At 41.2% G+C, this 16,490-nt stretch overlaps 1 protein-coding gene across 2 annotated transcripts; it reads left to right on the top strand.

Annotated features, from left to right (window-relative positions):
• The first annotated feature begins 243 nt into the window (after nt 1–243).
• Nucleotides 244–16,426, top strand: map3k9 (mitogen-activated protein kinase kinase kinase 9). 2 transcript variants are annotated; one of them, XM_041972803.1, is made up of 11 exons: nt 244–889; nt 1,875–2,288; nt 6,564–6,744; nt 8,549–8,697; nt 9,016–9,191; nt 9,316–9,556; nt 12,165–12,287; nt 12,429–12,570; nt 12,658–12,770; nt 13,449–14,207; nt 14,361–16,426. In XM_041972803.1, the coding sequence occupies exons 1-11, from the start codon at nt 505–507 to the stop codon at nt 14,813–14,815; spliced, it is 3,138 nt and encodes a 1,045-aa protein (XP_041828737.1). In that variant the 5' UTR covers nt 244–504; the 3' UTR covers nt 14,816–16,426. The 2 variants fall into 2 exon arrangements, with proteins under 2 accessions (XP_041828737.1, XP_041828739.1); XM_041972805.1 differs by having other exon boundaries at nt 13,449–14,223; nt 14,361–14,433.
• The last annotated feature ends 64 nt before the right edge of the window (nt 16,427–16,490 follow it).

Here is a 16,490-nt window from a genome sequence, read left to right on the forward strand (position 1 = left end):
TATTTTGAGGGGTTCAGCTACTAAGTAAAAAAGGACTATAAAGAAAAGAAAACGCTGTTTGTCTTTGTCTCTGTTTGTACTGTATTGTAGGAACTGGTTACACTGCATTTGGCGCTGAGAAGAGGGCGGGAACTAAATAGTTGATGACGTGTGTTTGGACCAATAGGAAGCTTCTGTAAATTCGCACGTTGATATTATTGGCTGAGAATAAAGCCCACTGCACAGCTCAAGTTACAGCAATGATTGGGTGTAGGATTCAGCATCGAAAATGATCAAGCTGCAGCTGTGTGCTGATGCTAACCAAAAGGAGCTGAAAGAGGGACAATGCAGCAGGATGGTGCTGTCAATGGCCCGCAGTGTTTTTATGCGAGATTAGCAGCTACTTAGCTTTGCATGTGTTATAGTGAGTGTGTGTGCGTGTGTGCGCAGACAGCAGGACGGTCCAGCCAGCCGCGTCAGGTGGATGCGCTGCAGTGATCCACGTCGTCCTTATGGATCGCGTCCATGGATGTCTTCAACCCCGCTTTGGACAATAGTTTGAGTCCCAAGGCGGAACCACCCGAAGAAGCAGAAGCAGATGTTTTTCGCTGGCCCACACCGGAGACTGGCCCACGCTCCGCGCAGGATGCGCAACCCGCCGCTCAGGGCTTCTGGACTGCCGTGTTCGACTATGAAGCGTCTGCGGACGATGAGCTCAGCCTTTGTAAAGGAGACGTGGTGGAAGTCCTGTCCAAGGATTCCCTTGTGTCAGGAGACGAGGGATGGTGGACTGGTGTGATAGCGGACCGGGTTGGCATTTTCCCATCTAATTATGTCCGTAGGGGAAATGGCATTCCGGAGGAAATACGGGACACCTCAGAGCAGCAGTACTCAGTACCCCCTCTGCACCGTGAGTATCCCATTGTGCATTATACCTCGTTTCGTCATACCTACTGAGATGAGAGAGCCATCGCCAAAACGCAGCACAGGGATGCAGTTTTATCCTTGTTCCAGAGAACCCCACGTTGAGAGTGCTGTGTCATGGCGAGCGCAGTGCACTCCTGGCCAAGCATCCTTACAGCTTCAGAACCATTATTCAGTCACCAGTCAGTGATGCACCCCACCTCAGCGCTCTAATGGCATCCATCAGAAAGCATGTTAAAGATGCAGAAGAGTCTCAACATAAAACAAAGTGGTTTTTAGCGTCCAGTTGAGGTTGTGCTGAATTTGCAGCAAAGATGCTGTAAAGAAAAAAATGTCCATCAAAAGCAGCCACGGTTTACTGCACTGGAGGCCAAAGTAAAAATGCTGTGAATGAGGCTTGAGGCTGCTAGAAACCCATCCCTCCTGCCTTAAAAAGAGCTTACAAAGATAGCTTTGTATTTTAAGGAAGTTGGAGTTTGATTAACCCAGATTGGTTGGATCTCTTTGTTAGCTGTTTCAGTCAATCACATGAAGACAGCTGGCCTACTTTCACACACCTGAAATATTTATTAAGGTCAGTCTGGTAAGCAGACTGTTAGGATTCCACAAACTGAAGATGAACAGCATTATCTCCCAAAGCAGGCAGACATACCGCTGTTCACATCATCACACACTTTTCATTGAACCCTTTTGTTCTACTTTTTGTTTCTTTCTTTTCCAAACATCCAAGCCATATAAGACAGATGTTCACCTTTGTGTAGTAGGAAGTACTTCCTGTATTTGGGTCATGTGGCTTAAAACTTTGAGGAGGCATTCTTCAACAAAATGACCTGGTTTTGAGATCCAGCCAGCTAAATAGTAAACGAATGGATCTCAACCACATTTGATGTGCTTTGATAACAATAAACACAAATTTGTTTTTTTAAAAATGAATATTTTTGTTTTGTTTACCTTTCCTCTTTTCTCCTTAGTCTTGGAGATTGATTTCTCAGAGCTCACCCTGGAAGAGATCATTGGGGTTGGTGGTTTTGGAAAAGTATACCGAGCAGTGTGGCGGGGCACAGAGGTGGCGGTGAAGGCTGCACGCCGGGACCCTGATGAGGATGCGGAGCAGACTTTGGAGAGCGTTCGTCAAGAGGCCAAGCTCTTCGCCATGCTCAACCATCCCAACATCATGGCTCTGCTGGGTGTTTGTCTCCAGGAGCCCAACCTGTGCCTAGTCATGGAGTATGCTCGAGGTGGCCCTCTGAACAGGGCGCTGTATGGGAAACGCATCCCCCCATGTACGCTGGTGGACTGGGCTGTGCAGATTGCTCGGGGCATGCATTACCTCCACAGCCAGGCCATTGTCCCTATAATTCACAGAGACCTCAAGTCCAGCAACAGTAAGCTTCCCTCACTTTACTTGTTGTGAAAACCTAGTAATGTTAGAAGAAAGTGGAGAACAATACAGAAAATGTCAATTTAATTCACTTTTAAAATATATCTTATAACATCCAGATCATACTTCTCAAATTATCTTTTTTACACTAATTTAAATGGGTGGATAACTGAGAAATGAGAGCAGGAATGACAATGAGTTTGCCTCTATGTTTGTGGAGCTGTTGTAATCTGGTATTTTGTCCAACTGGATTCCCTAAATCCCAAGCCTATTACTGAGGATTTGTCCAATGCTCAACCCCAGCCTCCTCATTGGAGGCCCTGACAATGCCTACAACATGACTCTTGCCTGCCATTGGTCCGTTCTGTGGTAATGATCTTGTTTCACTTCCAATAGGCCTGCTTTAAAGTGCTAAAGTCAGTCTAAATAGTTGTCCTCCTGGGCTCAGTGGGGAAAACCCACACTCTCTTCACACGGCATGAGAAGCGCAAGAGAAAGCAGCAAGCTTTCTTTAAAAGCTTGTCCAGAACCATCTGTGTCACACTCACCCCATGCAGAGTAAAGGACTTGGAGCTTTGCAGGTGGATTTTTGTGCAGCTTCCCATAAACAGTCTAAGTTAGCATGTTGCTGTGAGATGGGTTTATGCAGGGGTCAACCACAGCAGATTCCCTCACAAAAAAGTGACCAATACAATAAATAACACGGAAGCACAGATGAAAAGCAAAGACAACAGCTTATTTAACACTTGGTTTCATTCTATCTCATACCTTTGTCCACTCTGACCTCTGTGCTTTCTTTCAACATCATCACTAAAACAGTCAAAGCAGTCCCCAGCTCAGCTCGTTGCACATATTTCTGATACTGCTCCCAAATGTTTGCAAAAGAACTTCTGTTATTTTCCCACAAATTAAAAACCATGCAAATCCTTTTCTGCACATTCATAAACTTGAATTTTTTGGGGCAGATTTTTTTGCAGGATGACAAACTTGATTTACAGAGACAAACTCTGGAATTATTTGCAAACATCCATTTACAGCTGCAAAATCTTTATGACTTAAAATTGAGCTTGTACAGATGGGCTTAAATCCTGCAGTTCCCCAAGGGTGGGGGATGTAAAGGCCATCTGACTTTGCCCAGTACGGGCAGAATTTTACCATGTGCAAAACAGAAAGTGTAGAGAGTAATGAAGTGCTGTGGTTTAAGTAAGAACCTTCATACTGTTTAATTTTTACTACAAGGAGAAAGTATAAACCCGTTCCAGAGGAATGTAACCTCCAGGCTTTACTGCTATGGCCACAGGTTCAATTTTGCATTTGGTAAGTGAAGCTGTACATATTTCAACTTTGCTTCCTTGCATTGGATTATAGATTCAGCTCACACTGATGTCATTTCATGTGGTGATATGAGATCATACTAGCTCCAGACTGATGGCAGTCCTACATCTATGACAGACACACATGTAGCAGCACTTAAATGTCAAGTGTTGCCACTTGGGGTATTACTCAGACATTTTGCTGTGTTACTTATTCCATAGAGGCACAGTTTTTACAAGTTATACCTCGTTGTAAAGGTGACTAATTGGGCCTTCCAACGATTTAAAAGACAACACCATTTGGTATTATTACAGGGACTAAATAATCAATCAAACACAAATTTCCTCACTTTTTGTGCTAAGTTTACATTACACAGCCTGAAGCGACACTTAACCCAGTCAAGTCTTTGGATTCATTTTCTTTCAAGAAAAATTAATCTAAAATGTGTTGTACTAGTAATTAACATTTTACATAATAATTTAAAAACTGTAAACTAAATTTGAAAAAGTACAATCTCAGTTCTCATTCAGTTTAGTTGCTATTTTTATTGTTAAAATAAGTAAAACGCTATTAAAGAAAATGTTCATATAAAAAATGTTAATATTTTAACTGAACCAACTTAGTTATCTGACACACTCCTCTTCCTCACCTGTCCAGATCATATGGTTTCCCACCTGTTTACTGCACTTTTCATCATCTTTGCTCCTCCTTGTTCTTTTCACTCCAATTTTGTCCATAAAAATGCAGCCAAAATCTGCTTAAGTTTCTCTGCCTTCTGCTCGGAAGATTAGACCAAATTCTTGTATTGCTCTGTAAAGCACTTTAAGTTGTAGAGTCATATGTTTGCTTGGAAATTACCATGACTTAGCCAAATAGTGCTGTTGGAACAGTTTTATTCAGGGTTTCTGTTGGGATAGCTCCATTTTAGTTTTCTATTCTGCTTTACAGATTATATATTTCAGATATGCAATAATTTGGAGTTCTTATTTTTGTTTAGCTCAAATAAATAGTGATTTAATTTTTTTATTTAGTAAAAAAATATATATCCATATGAATATTCACAAAGCCACAGTATTTACCAATTAAGGAGAATTTAAAGGTATTTTCTGGGAACTGTATTTTTGGGTACAGAAATAAAGTCCTTATTTTTCTGGATGTGGATCTACAATAAATAGCTTTTGATGAGCATTGCAGTGAAATTATGATTAAGTTCCCTAAATTCAAGAAAAAAAGACAGGCTGGACAGAAAAGTCGGCCCTACTTTAAAAGTACTGCGACTGTTTCAGAAAAAGTTATTTTTCAAGCATTATTATTTGTTACCGAGATGGAAATTAGTTGCTTAGAAACTGTAAGAGTTTTATCCCCCATCTAGGCTGGTTAATATTAGGATTGCCCAATGTCAATAAAGCCTGTAATAAGTGATATTATTTCTGAAGAGTACAATGACACTATGACCTGAGTTATATAAGCAAATTCTTCAATATATTGTGTAAATCTCGGGTGTAACAAAGGCTGCATTGAACTTCTTTCTAGTTTGTTGTGCCTAACTTCCAAAGTGGAATGCAGCCCTCCACTTGTGCTTGCCGATGTTCATGTCAAAATGTCAATAATTGCAAATGCTGATATTGTAATAATGAAACATTTCTGATATATTGTGCAGCCCTGATGGAGTAATTGAGACTATTATTTTAGATAATTGTGATCACAGTCGCATAATTGTCATAATCGTTCACCTGTCTGAAAACAGCTGGGCAAAAATGCCATATTTTACCATTTAATATTGCTTGGAAATGTACAACTTTGTATGGAAATCCTAAAAGTCATGCAGACATTAAGGTTCCTGTATTTGTTTTAAATTATTTGTGGTTATTCTTTATGAGGATTAGGTGAATTACTACATTATTACAAGTCTTACTGAGCATTAATTGCCTAAAAATAAATAGATAAATCATTAATCCCGATTATCTGGATGACAAACAATCATCTCCCAAGTTTCTGAATCATGATACCCTATCCACAATGCTCAGCTACCACTACTGGCTCATTTTCCCATCATATACCATTAGAAGCTCTTATCTGAAGCACTGTGCATTACAGGGAGTGCATACATTTGAAGCCCTGAAGGCCTCGAGGTGAATCAGCTCCAGTTTGTTTCATGTTGTACCTCCTCAGCTACATGGTAGCTAGGGTTTACTTTATGTTTGGGGTTAATTTCTTTTAAAACTGTTTCTATAGCATTAGAGAGCAACATGAGCAGTAGATGAAGAGGTGCTTGATGTGCACCACAGCCTGCAGACACACCCCTCTCCATTGGGCACGGCCACAGCAGATGGTCTGGCATTGAACAGCAAAGTGTGTGTGGGCGGGTGGGGGGGGGGCATTTGTTCAGGAGCAGTCCTGCTTTGCCCGAGCATGTTAGGAATGGGGTGTTTTTGACTGCAGTTAGAGCAAACTAACTGGGTTTGTTGCAACAGGATATTTCTGTAGTTGGCGTCTACATTTAGTGTTTATATGAGATGAACAGCTGTAAAAATACACATTAGCGTTGATCAAGGTGGTGTTTTCACCTGCTTTTGATGTGTTATAGAAGCTCACGGTGTCCTGGTTTCTCTGTTTGTTTTCCTTTTTCTCTTCTCTGCTTTTATCCTATGAATCCTTTCATTGTTACCTCCCACTATCCACACCCTGTTTATTCACCCATCATTTGTCTTTTTTTGTTTGTTTTGGGGTTGTTTGTGTGTATCCACATGTGTTGTGCTTTATTCTGCTGCTACTCCCAACATTTCAAACCCCGGCGATGGTGATGATTACCTAAAACCTTTTACTTTAACCATCAACCCACCCTGACAACCCCTATCCTCCCACATTCTCCAACCTCACACACATTCTATAACCCCCCCCCCCAAAAAAAAAAATCCCCTTCCCCCCTTATCACTTCCTGCTCCACCACTGCTGACCGCTCCAGTTTTGATTCTGGAGAGGGTTGAGATGGAAGACCTCAGTAACAAGACGCTGAAGATCACTGACTTCGGCCTGGCTCGAGAGTGGCACCGCACCACCAAGATGAGCGCCGCTGGGACCTACGCCTGGATGGCTCCGGAAGTTATCCGCTCATCCATGTTCTCCAAGGGTAGCGACGTTTGGAGGTGGGCAGAGGGAGGCCAAAAAGAGCCCAAAAAGAGAAACAATTAAACCACCAACTACACGGAAAAGTTCAGCAGTAACAGATCACACAATGACACATGGGTTAAAGAGCAAAAACATTGAGTTTTAGGAGATGGCTACAAAACTACATGATTTCATGTTGACAGACTAACATACAATCTTTTTATCTTTGATTATTTATCCCTAATCAAAAGAAGTAGAAATTAATTATATTTTTTTATATCCAAACATGAATTTGTAATAGTTTTATCTTTTTAAATGTTCATATTGTCACATGTCACGTGCATGAATTAGCCTGAAAATCATTGGGGTTTTTGGACAGTCGCTTTTTCCAGACAAGTAATTTGCCTCCTGCAAAGTGTTCTTCTTCATAAAGTTAGTGGCAAACAGCTGATTTTTAAGTCAAATTTGAGAGTTGAGGAGACCCTGGGGGACCCGGCCAGACAGATGCAGAAGCTCTGGCAGTGTGTTGCTAGACATGAGGAGCACTTGTGGTTGATGAAAGTAGCAACCTTTATCATTTTATTAGAGTTTACTCATTACATTATGAACATGGAAGTCAGTTTTGGTGGCCCTCCCCCTTGTGGTTCAGCCATACTGTGGTAGTAAAGTCCTAGTGGACACAACATTGACCCTCAGCCAGATGGGATGAGCTGCTCTGTCATCTTGAAAGAAAATGCATAAAAATAAATTGACTTACTGTGACAAATAGTTGAGAAAACACACCAAATCTCTTTCTCCACCTGCCTTGTGCTAGTTTCTTCTCTAGCTTGCTAGAACCCCACCCTGCAAATGCTCTGTATTGGTTGGTGCTGGTTCCTTCAACATAGAACATATGAGCTGTTTGACTTCATTTTTGGAAGTTGAATGTGTTGTTTTGCAGATTCAAAGCATAAATTTTAGCCGTAGTGTTCATGGCTTGGTTCTTTGCTCTTTGTGTTTTGTGATAATAAAAAAAACATCATTTGGACGTGATAACAGGGTGAAAGTGTTGACTTTTAATGGAGGTGGACTTTAAAAAGTCTATTTTAGACAAATTTCCTTGTCAGAATACAAAACATTTTTAGCTTTTAAATTTTTTATGTTAAATTTTAAGTGAACTTTATAACTAATAAGGAGATTTGATTACCCTGCAATGGCTCACTTGAAGGGTAAAGTCCCAAATGAAATGTCATGGTGGTTTTGTTGCTAGTTTTTTCTTTTTATTAGTCTTTATAGTCGGTGCTGACTTCAGAGACGCAAATATATACTATGAAGCACATGGAAAATTAGATTTTTTTCCCATAATATCTTTTTTAACAGAGTAGTTTTTCTATTCTTGAGTATAGTTTGTGACCAAGGGCAGAGCCAGGAGCAGGAAGTGTACCTTTTCAATGGAAGGAAAGTAGGATTAATGTCCACGAGTGATAACCAGTGAAAGAAAACACTTGGTCTGCTTAATCAACGACTCCACCCTAATGTAGAATAAAGCTTGGTCAAATAATCTTATTAATAATTGTTTGTTTTAGGGAAAGCATGTGACTTGTTGCCAGATTGGTGGGTTAGGTCAGAATTATTGAAATTATATGCTGCTTTATGACAGCAGGGTAATCTGCCATCCTCATTCATTCCTGATGTGTTTGATTTGTTGTTCATCAGTGTGCAGTCTTGGATCTGTTAGCAGCTGTGCTGTTCTGCCTCTTCTGTTGAACATTTTCTCTTAGACAGATGTGCAGGGTTTTCCTGCTGCAATCATGAATTGAACAAGTTGATTTTGACTCTGTGTCTGTTTTCTTTTTGTTAAAGTTATGGGGTGCTGCTGTGGGAGCTGCTGACTGGAGAAGTTCCATTTCGAGGGATTGATGGACTTGCAGTGGCTTATGGAGTGGCAATGAACAAGCTGGCTTTGCCCATTCCCTCGACTTGCCCCGAGCCTTTTGCACGTCTAATGGAGAGTAAGAAAACAAAATAGCTCTCTGCTATAAGATTAAAGGGATCATTGTAAATTGTTGACATGCACTAAAACTTCATGTAGACGTTTTAAAGAGCTGGCAGTTTTTAAAACATGTACTTATTTACTACAAAAGGGACAAATAACCACATTATTCTTATGCATTTTTCTACTGCAGCAGCTTCAGTGTCTGAAAATATCTCATAAGCAACAAATAACCAAACAGAATATGCTATTACTTTCTGGAATTTTTAAGGAGCCCCAAAAATGTTTGTTTCATGCATACTTGGCCCTGAGGATGTTTTTTCAAATTTTTCCACAGACTGCTGGAACCCAGATCCTCACTTTCGTCCACAGTTCACAACAGTTCTGGACCAGCTTACAGCCATTGAGGAGTCAGGATTTTTTGAAATGCTTGCAGACTCCTTCCACTCTCTGCAGGATGACTGGAAACTTGAGATCCAGGAAATGTTTGATCAGCTAAGGACCAAGGAAAAGGTGAATGTCTGCACTGTGTAATTTCTGAAAAAATCTGCATTTTAACTACATCTTCAACTCTACATGAGGGATTTCAGAAAGTTGTAACAGTATTTACTCTACCTGCTCTATTTGGACCCTCCAGGAGCTGCGATCGTGGGAAGAAGAGCTGACCCGTGCAGCGCTGCAGCAGAAGTGTCAGGAGGAGGCATTGAGGAAGCGCGAGCAGGAACTGGCTGAGCGGGAGATCCACATCCTAGAACGGGAACTTAACATCATCATTCACCAGCTCTACCAGGAGAAGCCTCGCGTGGAGAGCAGGCAGGGCAAGTTCCGCCGCAACCGCCTTAAACTCAAGGATGGGAACAGGATCAGCCTGCCGTCAGGTACTGAAAACAAATTGTAGGAAGGCGATGAATTATCTAAGTTTATCTGAGTTGTACATCCTAAAATCTTGACTACATCAGATTTCACAACATGTCCTGCAGAAGGAGGGCTTCTTCCTTACAAGATTCCTTTAGCTCCTTGTGTTTTAAAAGCATTTCTTTCTGCTCAGTTGTCAGTCAAGTTGCGGTCTGAACTTTAGCGGGTCACCACACCAACCTTCCACCCCTATTCTGTTGTAGATTTACTGATGGGCCAATGTTTAGCTGTCACAGATGGCCTCACATTTGACTTGATTACTATTAGAGTTCATTGTTGAACCAGAGACAGCAAGATATAAGGGCTTTTTCTTCTATTCAGACTAAATAATAAGATGTTGTAACATACCTTCTTAGGAAATTGAAATCTTTTGGATGTGAACAAGGACATTCTCACCACATTCTATTACGCTTTTATTGAAATTGTAAAATCCTTTTCTTTCACCTGCTGGTACTCTTTTATCACACTACAGAACAGGAATCTTCTGCTCAATGTGGTCAAGGTGTGTTAAAAAATGATTGTTTAGCTGGTAAGAACTCTTACAGCTTTCTGTGACCATCAGACAGCAAACCTGGGGAGGAAGTCTACCTTCATCCCTATGTTTCGAGGAATTCAATTCAATTCAAATCACTTTATTTGGGGCAATTTTAAAAGGCACAACAGTAGCTTAATAAATAAATAAAAAATACATAAGGACAACAAACAGTGTGGCATTAAAATGACATGAGGGTGATTAAAGTGTTTCAGTTGCTGGACAGCTCTAGGGATGAAGGTAGACTTCCTCCTCCTACACCCTGGATCCTCCTCCTACAACGCGGAGTCTGCTTCCCGAAGACAGCCACTGAAACTCTGAAACCAGAATATGGGAGGGGTCCTTTAAAATCCTGCATGCCAGGTTTGCAGTCTGCTGGTCACAGAAAGCTGTAAGAGTTCTTACCAGCTAAACAATCATTTTTTAACACACCTTGACCACAATAACACCAAGGTCACGATCATCACCTTATTTTTATTTATGTTGGGCTCAAGGTAGGAGCTTTCACGCCACGCCAGAAAATACTGTTAAGCTGAGCCGTAGTGTTGTGTGTTGCCAGAGAGCAGAAACAGAAGAACTGTGTCATCAGCTAATTTAACAAAATGACAATATGGCTGGGTGGATCTGCAGTCATCTGTTTAAAGGATGTAAAAAAGAGGAGAGAGGACATAACCTTGGGGAGAGCCAGTGGAAGAAAGGGTGTACTGTGGGTGAGGAGGTCACTTATCCACAGGATGAGTTGGTGGTCCAGAGAGAAATGTGTAGAAAGTTTCACAGCAAGAATGTGTGGCTGCATGGTGTTGAATGCAGATGAAAAGTCTGCAGGAGTCTGGCACATCACACCACATCATGAATTTGGGACAAGCGAGGATTGTTGGAAGGGAGGGAAACAAATTAACACATTGGTAAAGGAGGCAATCGAGATCAGGAAGCAGGCTAGTCTCCAGAAACCGGGATGACAGGGCGTACATGCTCTCACATACCTGGGATTCCCTACTCTAGAGACCACCACACGGCGGGAGGCTTGGCCGTCCCAGTGGGTCTGAAAGGTTTGCTGGGACAATCACACCTCTGAAAAACAGCTGATAACACATCAGCTGACATTTCTGAAGAAGGCTGCAGCCAAAACATGTCAAGAATAGAAGAAAAACCCTCATATCATTAATACTAAAAGACAAAATGAAAATCTTTAAGCAGAAACAGCAAGGTTCTCATGCCCTGTGATTGCAAAACAAGCCCAAATCATCACCTTTCCACCACCATGCTTGACATTTGGTGTGAGCTGTTTATGTTAATATGCTGTGTATGGTGCATTATGACCAGATATCTCCACTCTGGTCTCATTGGTCTGAGGCATTGTTGCAGGAGTGTTGTGGTTTGTTCAGATGGAACAGCATATTCAGAGAGAAGATGCTACCCTCTTGACAACTCTTTCAAACAAACCATACTTGTTTTTTCTACTTGTACTGTAATGAACTTAAGATGCTAATAGAGGCCTGTAGAGTTTGAGATGTAGCTCTTTCTTTTTTGCAGTTCCTCTGATGATTGCACAAACCAACTTTGGGCTGAACTCCTGGAAATATTGGCAGCTGTCTTAAATGTTTTACACTTGTGAATAATCTTTCTTACTGTGGGATGATGGATGCCAAATTGTTTGGAAATGGTCTTATAATCCTTCCCAGAATGATAGACAGTAACAGTTGCTTCTCTAAGATCACTGCAGCTGTATTTCCTCCCTTGCTTTTTGTTAGCACACACCTAATCAACATATGTTGAGGATAAGTTAATAAGGTGTTCTTTATTAGCAACACCTGACTCTTACTTAGTCCCTGTGGAAGTTTTACACATGGTCAAATGTCACATGTTGTGCATCTGAGGTTTCATTTAACTGATTTTAGACTCAATTTTTATACTGTGTAGAATTCCAGAAATGAAAGAGGATGCACTTTATTTTTTATGGGAATGTTGTACTTGATGAGAAATAGCTTCACAGAAAGTTAATTTTAGTTATTATACATGTTTTTCTTGAAATTCTTTAGATTTTCAGCACAAAATCACAGTGCAGGCGTCTCCTTCTCATGACCGTCGGAGGAGTTTTCTCAGCAGCAGTTCCAGCCCTCCAGCCAGCCCACCGATGCTGCCTCGCCTGAGAGCCATCCAGCGTAAGCACAATAAGTGTCCCATATTTGAAATTTGATGTCATTAAATAGGGAATTATGATGACTGTGTGTCTTTCGAGCTAATCTGCATGAAGGTTTTCTTTAGTTTTAATGCCTAAAAAGCCTTTTATTGTCATTTTGCAGTCACTCCGGGGGAAGGGTGTATGGCCTGGGGCCGCAGCACAGGTTTCCAGCAGAGTGAAGAGGAGATGGAAAGGAAGGGGTCCAGGAAAAAGGGCCGGTCCCGTGGATGTGGCATATACAGGGAGCACAGTGCTGATGCGAAGTGAGAAAAATATATTTTCAGTTCAAGTTTTAATTATGCGAGTTCAAATTAAAAGTCCTTGAAAGTAATATATGTCCTTGCTCACAGTGTGAAGCTTCCTCGTGAGGGCAGTCGACAGCGGTCCTGCAGTGCCCCAAACCTCCGGAGATCTCCGAGGCACAGTCCAGCAGTACCTGGGGTGCCAAGCCTTGTGGAGATGGGTAAACAGGAACAGCTTAGCTATTTTTCTCTATGTCTGGCATGTGTCCACTTGACATGGAAATACAGAGAACAGCTGTCAGCTGTGCCTGTTTGCAACTTCAGATCATAACTCGTGGCAAGCTATTTTTGTATTTATGGAATTCAAGAAAGTCAAGTCACTTTAGAGCAGGGGAATCCAAACGTTTTTCACTGAGGGGCACACAGAAAAATATACCAAGGGCTGGGCCACTCACTAGAGGTGAGACATATAGTCTATTAAAGTTTAAAAAAAATCAATCAAAAGTTGTTCATATGTGCTATACTGTTGAATATGTTTACAGAAAAAGACAGCCTTCTTTTTTTTTTTTTTTACAAATTTCCATAAATAGATTTTCAAAGAGTTGTTCGGGTTAGCAGCTCATGCTCAGAACAGCAGCCTCAGATTTCTTCTTAGTCAGGATGGTGATCCCCTTCACAGAACTGTACAGAGAAGAACAATAAAGGGGGAAATAAGATGGGTACATTTGAAGCTTGTAATTTAAGTTATTGGGGTTATTAACACACCTATTACCATTAGAAACTGTTATCAACTTTAACTGGGATGCAGACAGTTTTTCTAAATTTTAGACTCGGTGTATAATATGCATTTGAAACTTTTGTGATTTGTTGAAGTGGTTACTCCATGACATTGTTTCTAGAAAATGAAGACTGCTGCTTCACAACTGAGCCAGGAGCAACTCCTGGTCAGTCCTACCTCTGCATTCCCTTCCAAAAGGAGGCCCAGGCATCTTCTGCTGCTGACAGTGATGGAGATGAATACTGCCTCAGGAGCCAGGTACCTGGAACCCCACCATGCAAGAAGAGCCCCGGTGGGGGTCGGCGTTCTGAGCTAGTCCTCTTGGGCTGTGGGGCTCTGCTGGCTGCTGTCGGTCTGGGTTGCAACCTGCTAACTTTGGCACAGCCGGAGGAGAGCATTAAACCCCGATGGGAGGGCTTCTTCCATAAAACAGGTGGCCAAAGGCGAGGCACCAGCCCCCCAACTCGCAGACTGTTCCGGCGGGAAAGCCCGCTGAAGCCTGCGGCGCCCTCACTACCAGAGCAAGGTCTGCCCTCGTATACGCTGCTGTCTTTATCACCGATGTCTGACTGCAACTCCACCCGCTCCCTGCTGCGCTCTGACAGCGAGGAGTTGCTGGTCTTCCGCCCCGCCATGCCTCCTGTCCCCCCTCCCGTCTCAGACTATAAAGCATTCCAAACATCTGTCAACCCGCTGGTCAACACACACGTTGAGAGCTTCAAGCGTAACCCTCGCCAGTCTCTCACACCCACGCACGTCCCCTGTGCACCGAGCTCTTCACGCGGCCTGCGTCGAACACCGTCCGATGGAGCCATCAAGAAGAGCTGCCCTCTCAACAGTCTGGAGCCTTTGCCAGAAAAAACAGCTTTAGAAAACACAGGTGATGAATGACTCTGGTAAATAATTTATTTGCAGATATTATTTTATACTATGTTTTCTTAAAATAATTATGCATTTTTAAGCAAAGTGCTTAAATTTGAATGTTTTCTGTTAACAAAATGAATCTTTGAGTATTTTGGTTTTACTGCAACAGGTGGCTTCAGGGGTTTAAAAGAAGACTGTTCTGAGGTCCCCCGGCTCCCCAATCCAGATGTGGTGTTCCCCCCAACACCTCGACGGCGCTGTGCTCCTGAACGCCCCAAAACCTTGGACTTTGTGGCCCGGCCTCGGCCTTCGCCTCGCGCACGCTGCGACGTGTTCTGGGCAGAAGCGAGATCCAGGGGAAATGGACAGACCCTGGGTAACGGCGAGTCCCCCTCCAACACCTCCAGCACAGAAACTCCACCCACAGTAGAGTTTGGGAGAGAGCCGGCTGTGCTGCCCACTCCCATGGAGGCCCCCACACCCTACTCCCCACGCAGGAATGAAAACCTGTTGGACAAGCTGGACGAGGGGCAGTGCCAGGATGGAACTGTCCCGCTCTGCAGACCTGAGGTCATCCAATCCAAAGACTCACCTTACCGCTACAAACCAGGGTTCTGGTCCTAACCTTAGCCCGACTCTTCATTTGCTATTGGCCTTTGATTTGTCACAAGTCTGGGTCCATCCATCCGGAATTAACGTAGGATTGTTCACTTTTCTCCATCGGCAATATTGTAACTTATTTGCAGTAAGAAATTTTCTGTAAATATTTTACTGTTTTGACATTTGGTCTTATTGTCATTTGCACGATAATCATCTAGTTAGTCATTGAAAACAGCTCAAATAAAGCAGAAAAAGTAGGCCTACTTAAAAATATTATGTGAACCAGTCGTGATGCATTAGAAGAGGATTTAGGAATTATTCGGCAGGTTCAGGGTCTTTTTCTATAGTATTAACAGATTTGTGTTATTAAAGCAGAACAGTGCTGACACCTTCACAAAGCTTTACAGATTTCTCTTATTCAAGCTTGAGTTCAAGATTGTGCATTTAATTAAGTGCACTTTAGGAAAGCATCGTGAATGTAAAGCTTCAGGGTTTTTTCTCTTTTGATTTATTTAAATGGAGGATTTTTTAATTTGTAATTTATCTGCAAAATCTTTGCCATTTGATCACATCTGTACATTGTGTTTCTCACTCCGGCTGAAGGCGGATGGATTCCAGTTTTGCACCGGCCACCTGTCATCACCAATCACAGAAATGTCCCACAGACAGGGAAGGCTGTTGTTTATTATAAGCACTTAATGGCATTACAAAGCTACATCCTGATTGTCTTATTTATTATTTGTATGTGACCATACAGCCAGGTGAGAAATAATTATTCTAACTAAAAGGGAACATTGACTTAACTTAACCTTATGAATCATTCTGTGAGTTTGGATGGGGGATGCCGAGCTTGTTTAAGGAAACTTTGTGAGCAACAGTGGCTCACAGGTGGAAGAGGCCCAGATCCATCCTGAGTATTTTCAATTGTAATGATTTATTTATTACATTGTATTAATTTATTGGTTTTTCTGATGTTTTTTTCTTTTTATAATTCTAATTAATTGTGTTTGCCTTGATTTTTTTTACATTTGTAATGCTCTCAGAGATTTTTTTAGGTGTCAGTTTTTGCACAAAACATCCAATAGGGTGCATCTCCTTCACTACATTTGTTTATTTTTTGTTTGTTTGTTTGTTTTGTTTCAGGGTTAACTCAAATAAGCCATTTGACTGATTCTGTTTAGGTCACTGGTTTTATGGTTTAAAGATGCAAAATATAGAGTTCAAGGAGTTTCCCTTCCTCTGCAAAACAGGCAATTGAGAACTCTAGTATAAACTGTGAAACACATTGATTGTTTTTCTTGTACAAAACAAGGAAATAATTAAAGAAAATTACTGGCTCATAAATTAAATATTAAAACAACAAAAATGTTCATTTATCTATTTATTCCATATGTGTAATAAATAAAAACAAAGTAATTATAACTGCTTTAAATCAAGATTTTCTACTGTTTTAATATCTGATTGACAGCTCATTTAGATATTGAAATCAGTGAAAATGTGCATTCATTTAATGCATTATTGTAATAAATAAAGATAAAATAATTTTTACAAATGCATTAAAATATTTTTACTTTTTTTTAATATCTAACTTGTCAATATAGTTTAAATACAGGATTTGTTGACAAGTTATTTACATATTTGTTATCTTATTTTTATTGGTTTATTGTAATAGATTGTTTATATTTATTTATTTATTTAT

This window comes from Melanotaenia boesemani, chromosome 20, assembly GCF_017639745.1.
Source record: "Melanotaenia boesemani isolate fMelBoe1 chromosome 20, fMelBoe1.pri, whole genome shotgun sequence".
NCBI lineage: Eukaryota > Metazoa > Chordata > Actinopteri > Atheriniformes > Melanotaeniidae > Melanotaenia > Melanotaenia boesemani.

What these genes read in the sequence shown, in the direction of transcription:
- map3k9 (XM_041972803.1), top strand. Translation starts at nt 505, where the DNA reads ATGGATGTCTTCAACCCCGCTTTGGACAATAGTTTGAGTCCCAAGGCG. An exon ending in CAGGATCAGCCTGCCGTCAG is followed by an intron (nt 9,557 to 12,164) that starts GTACTGAAAACA and finishes GAAATTCTTTAG; the next exon opens with ATTTTCAGCACAAAATCACA. An exon ending in AACAGCTTTAGAAAACACAG is followed by an intron (nt 14,208 to 14,360) that starts GTGATGAATGAC and finishes TTACTGCAACAG; the next exon opens with GTGGCTTCAGGGGTTTAAAA.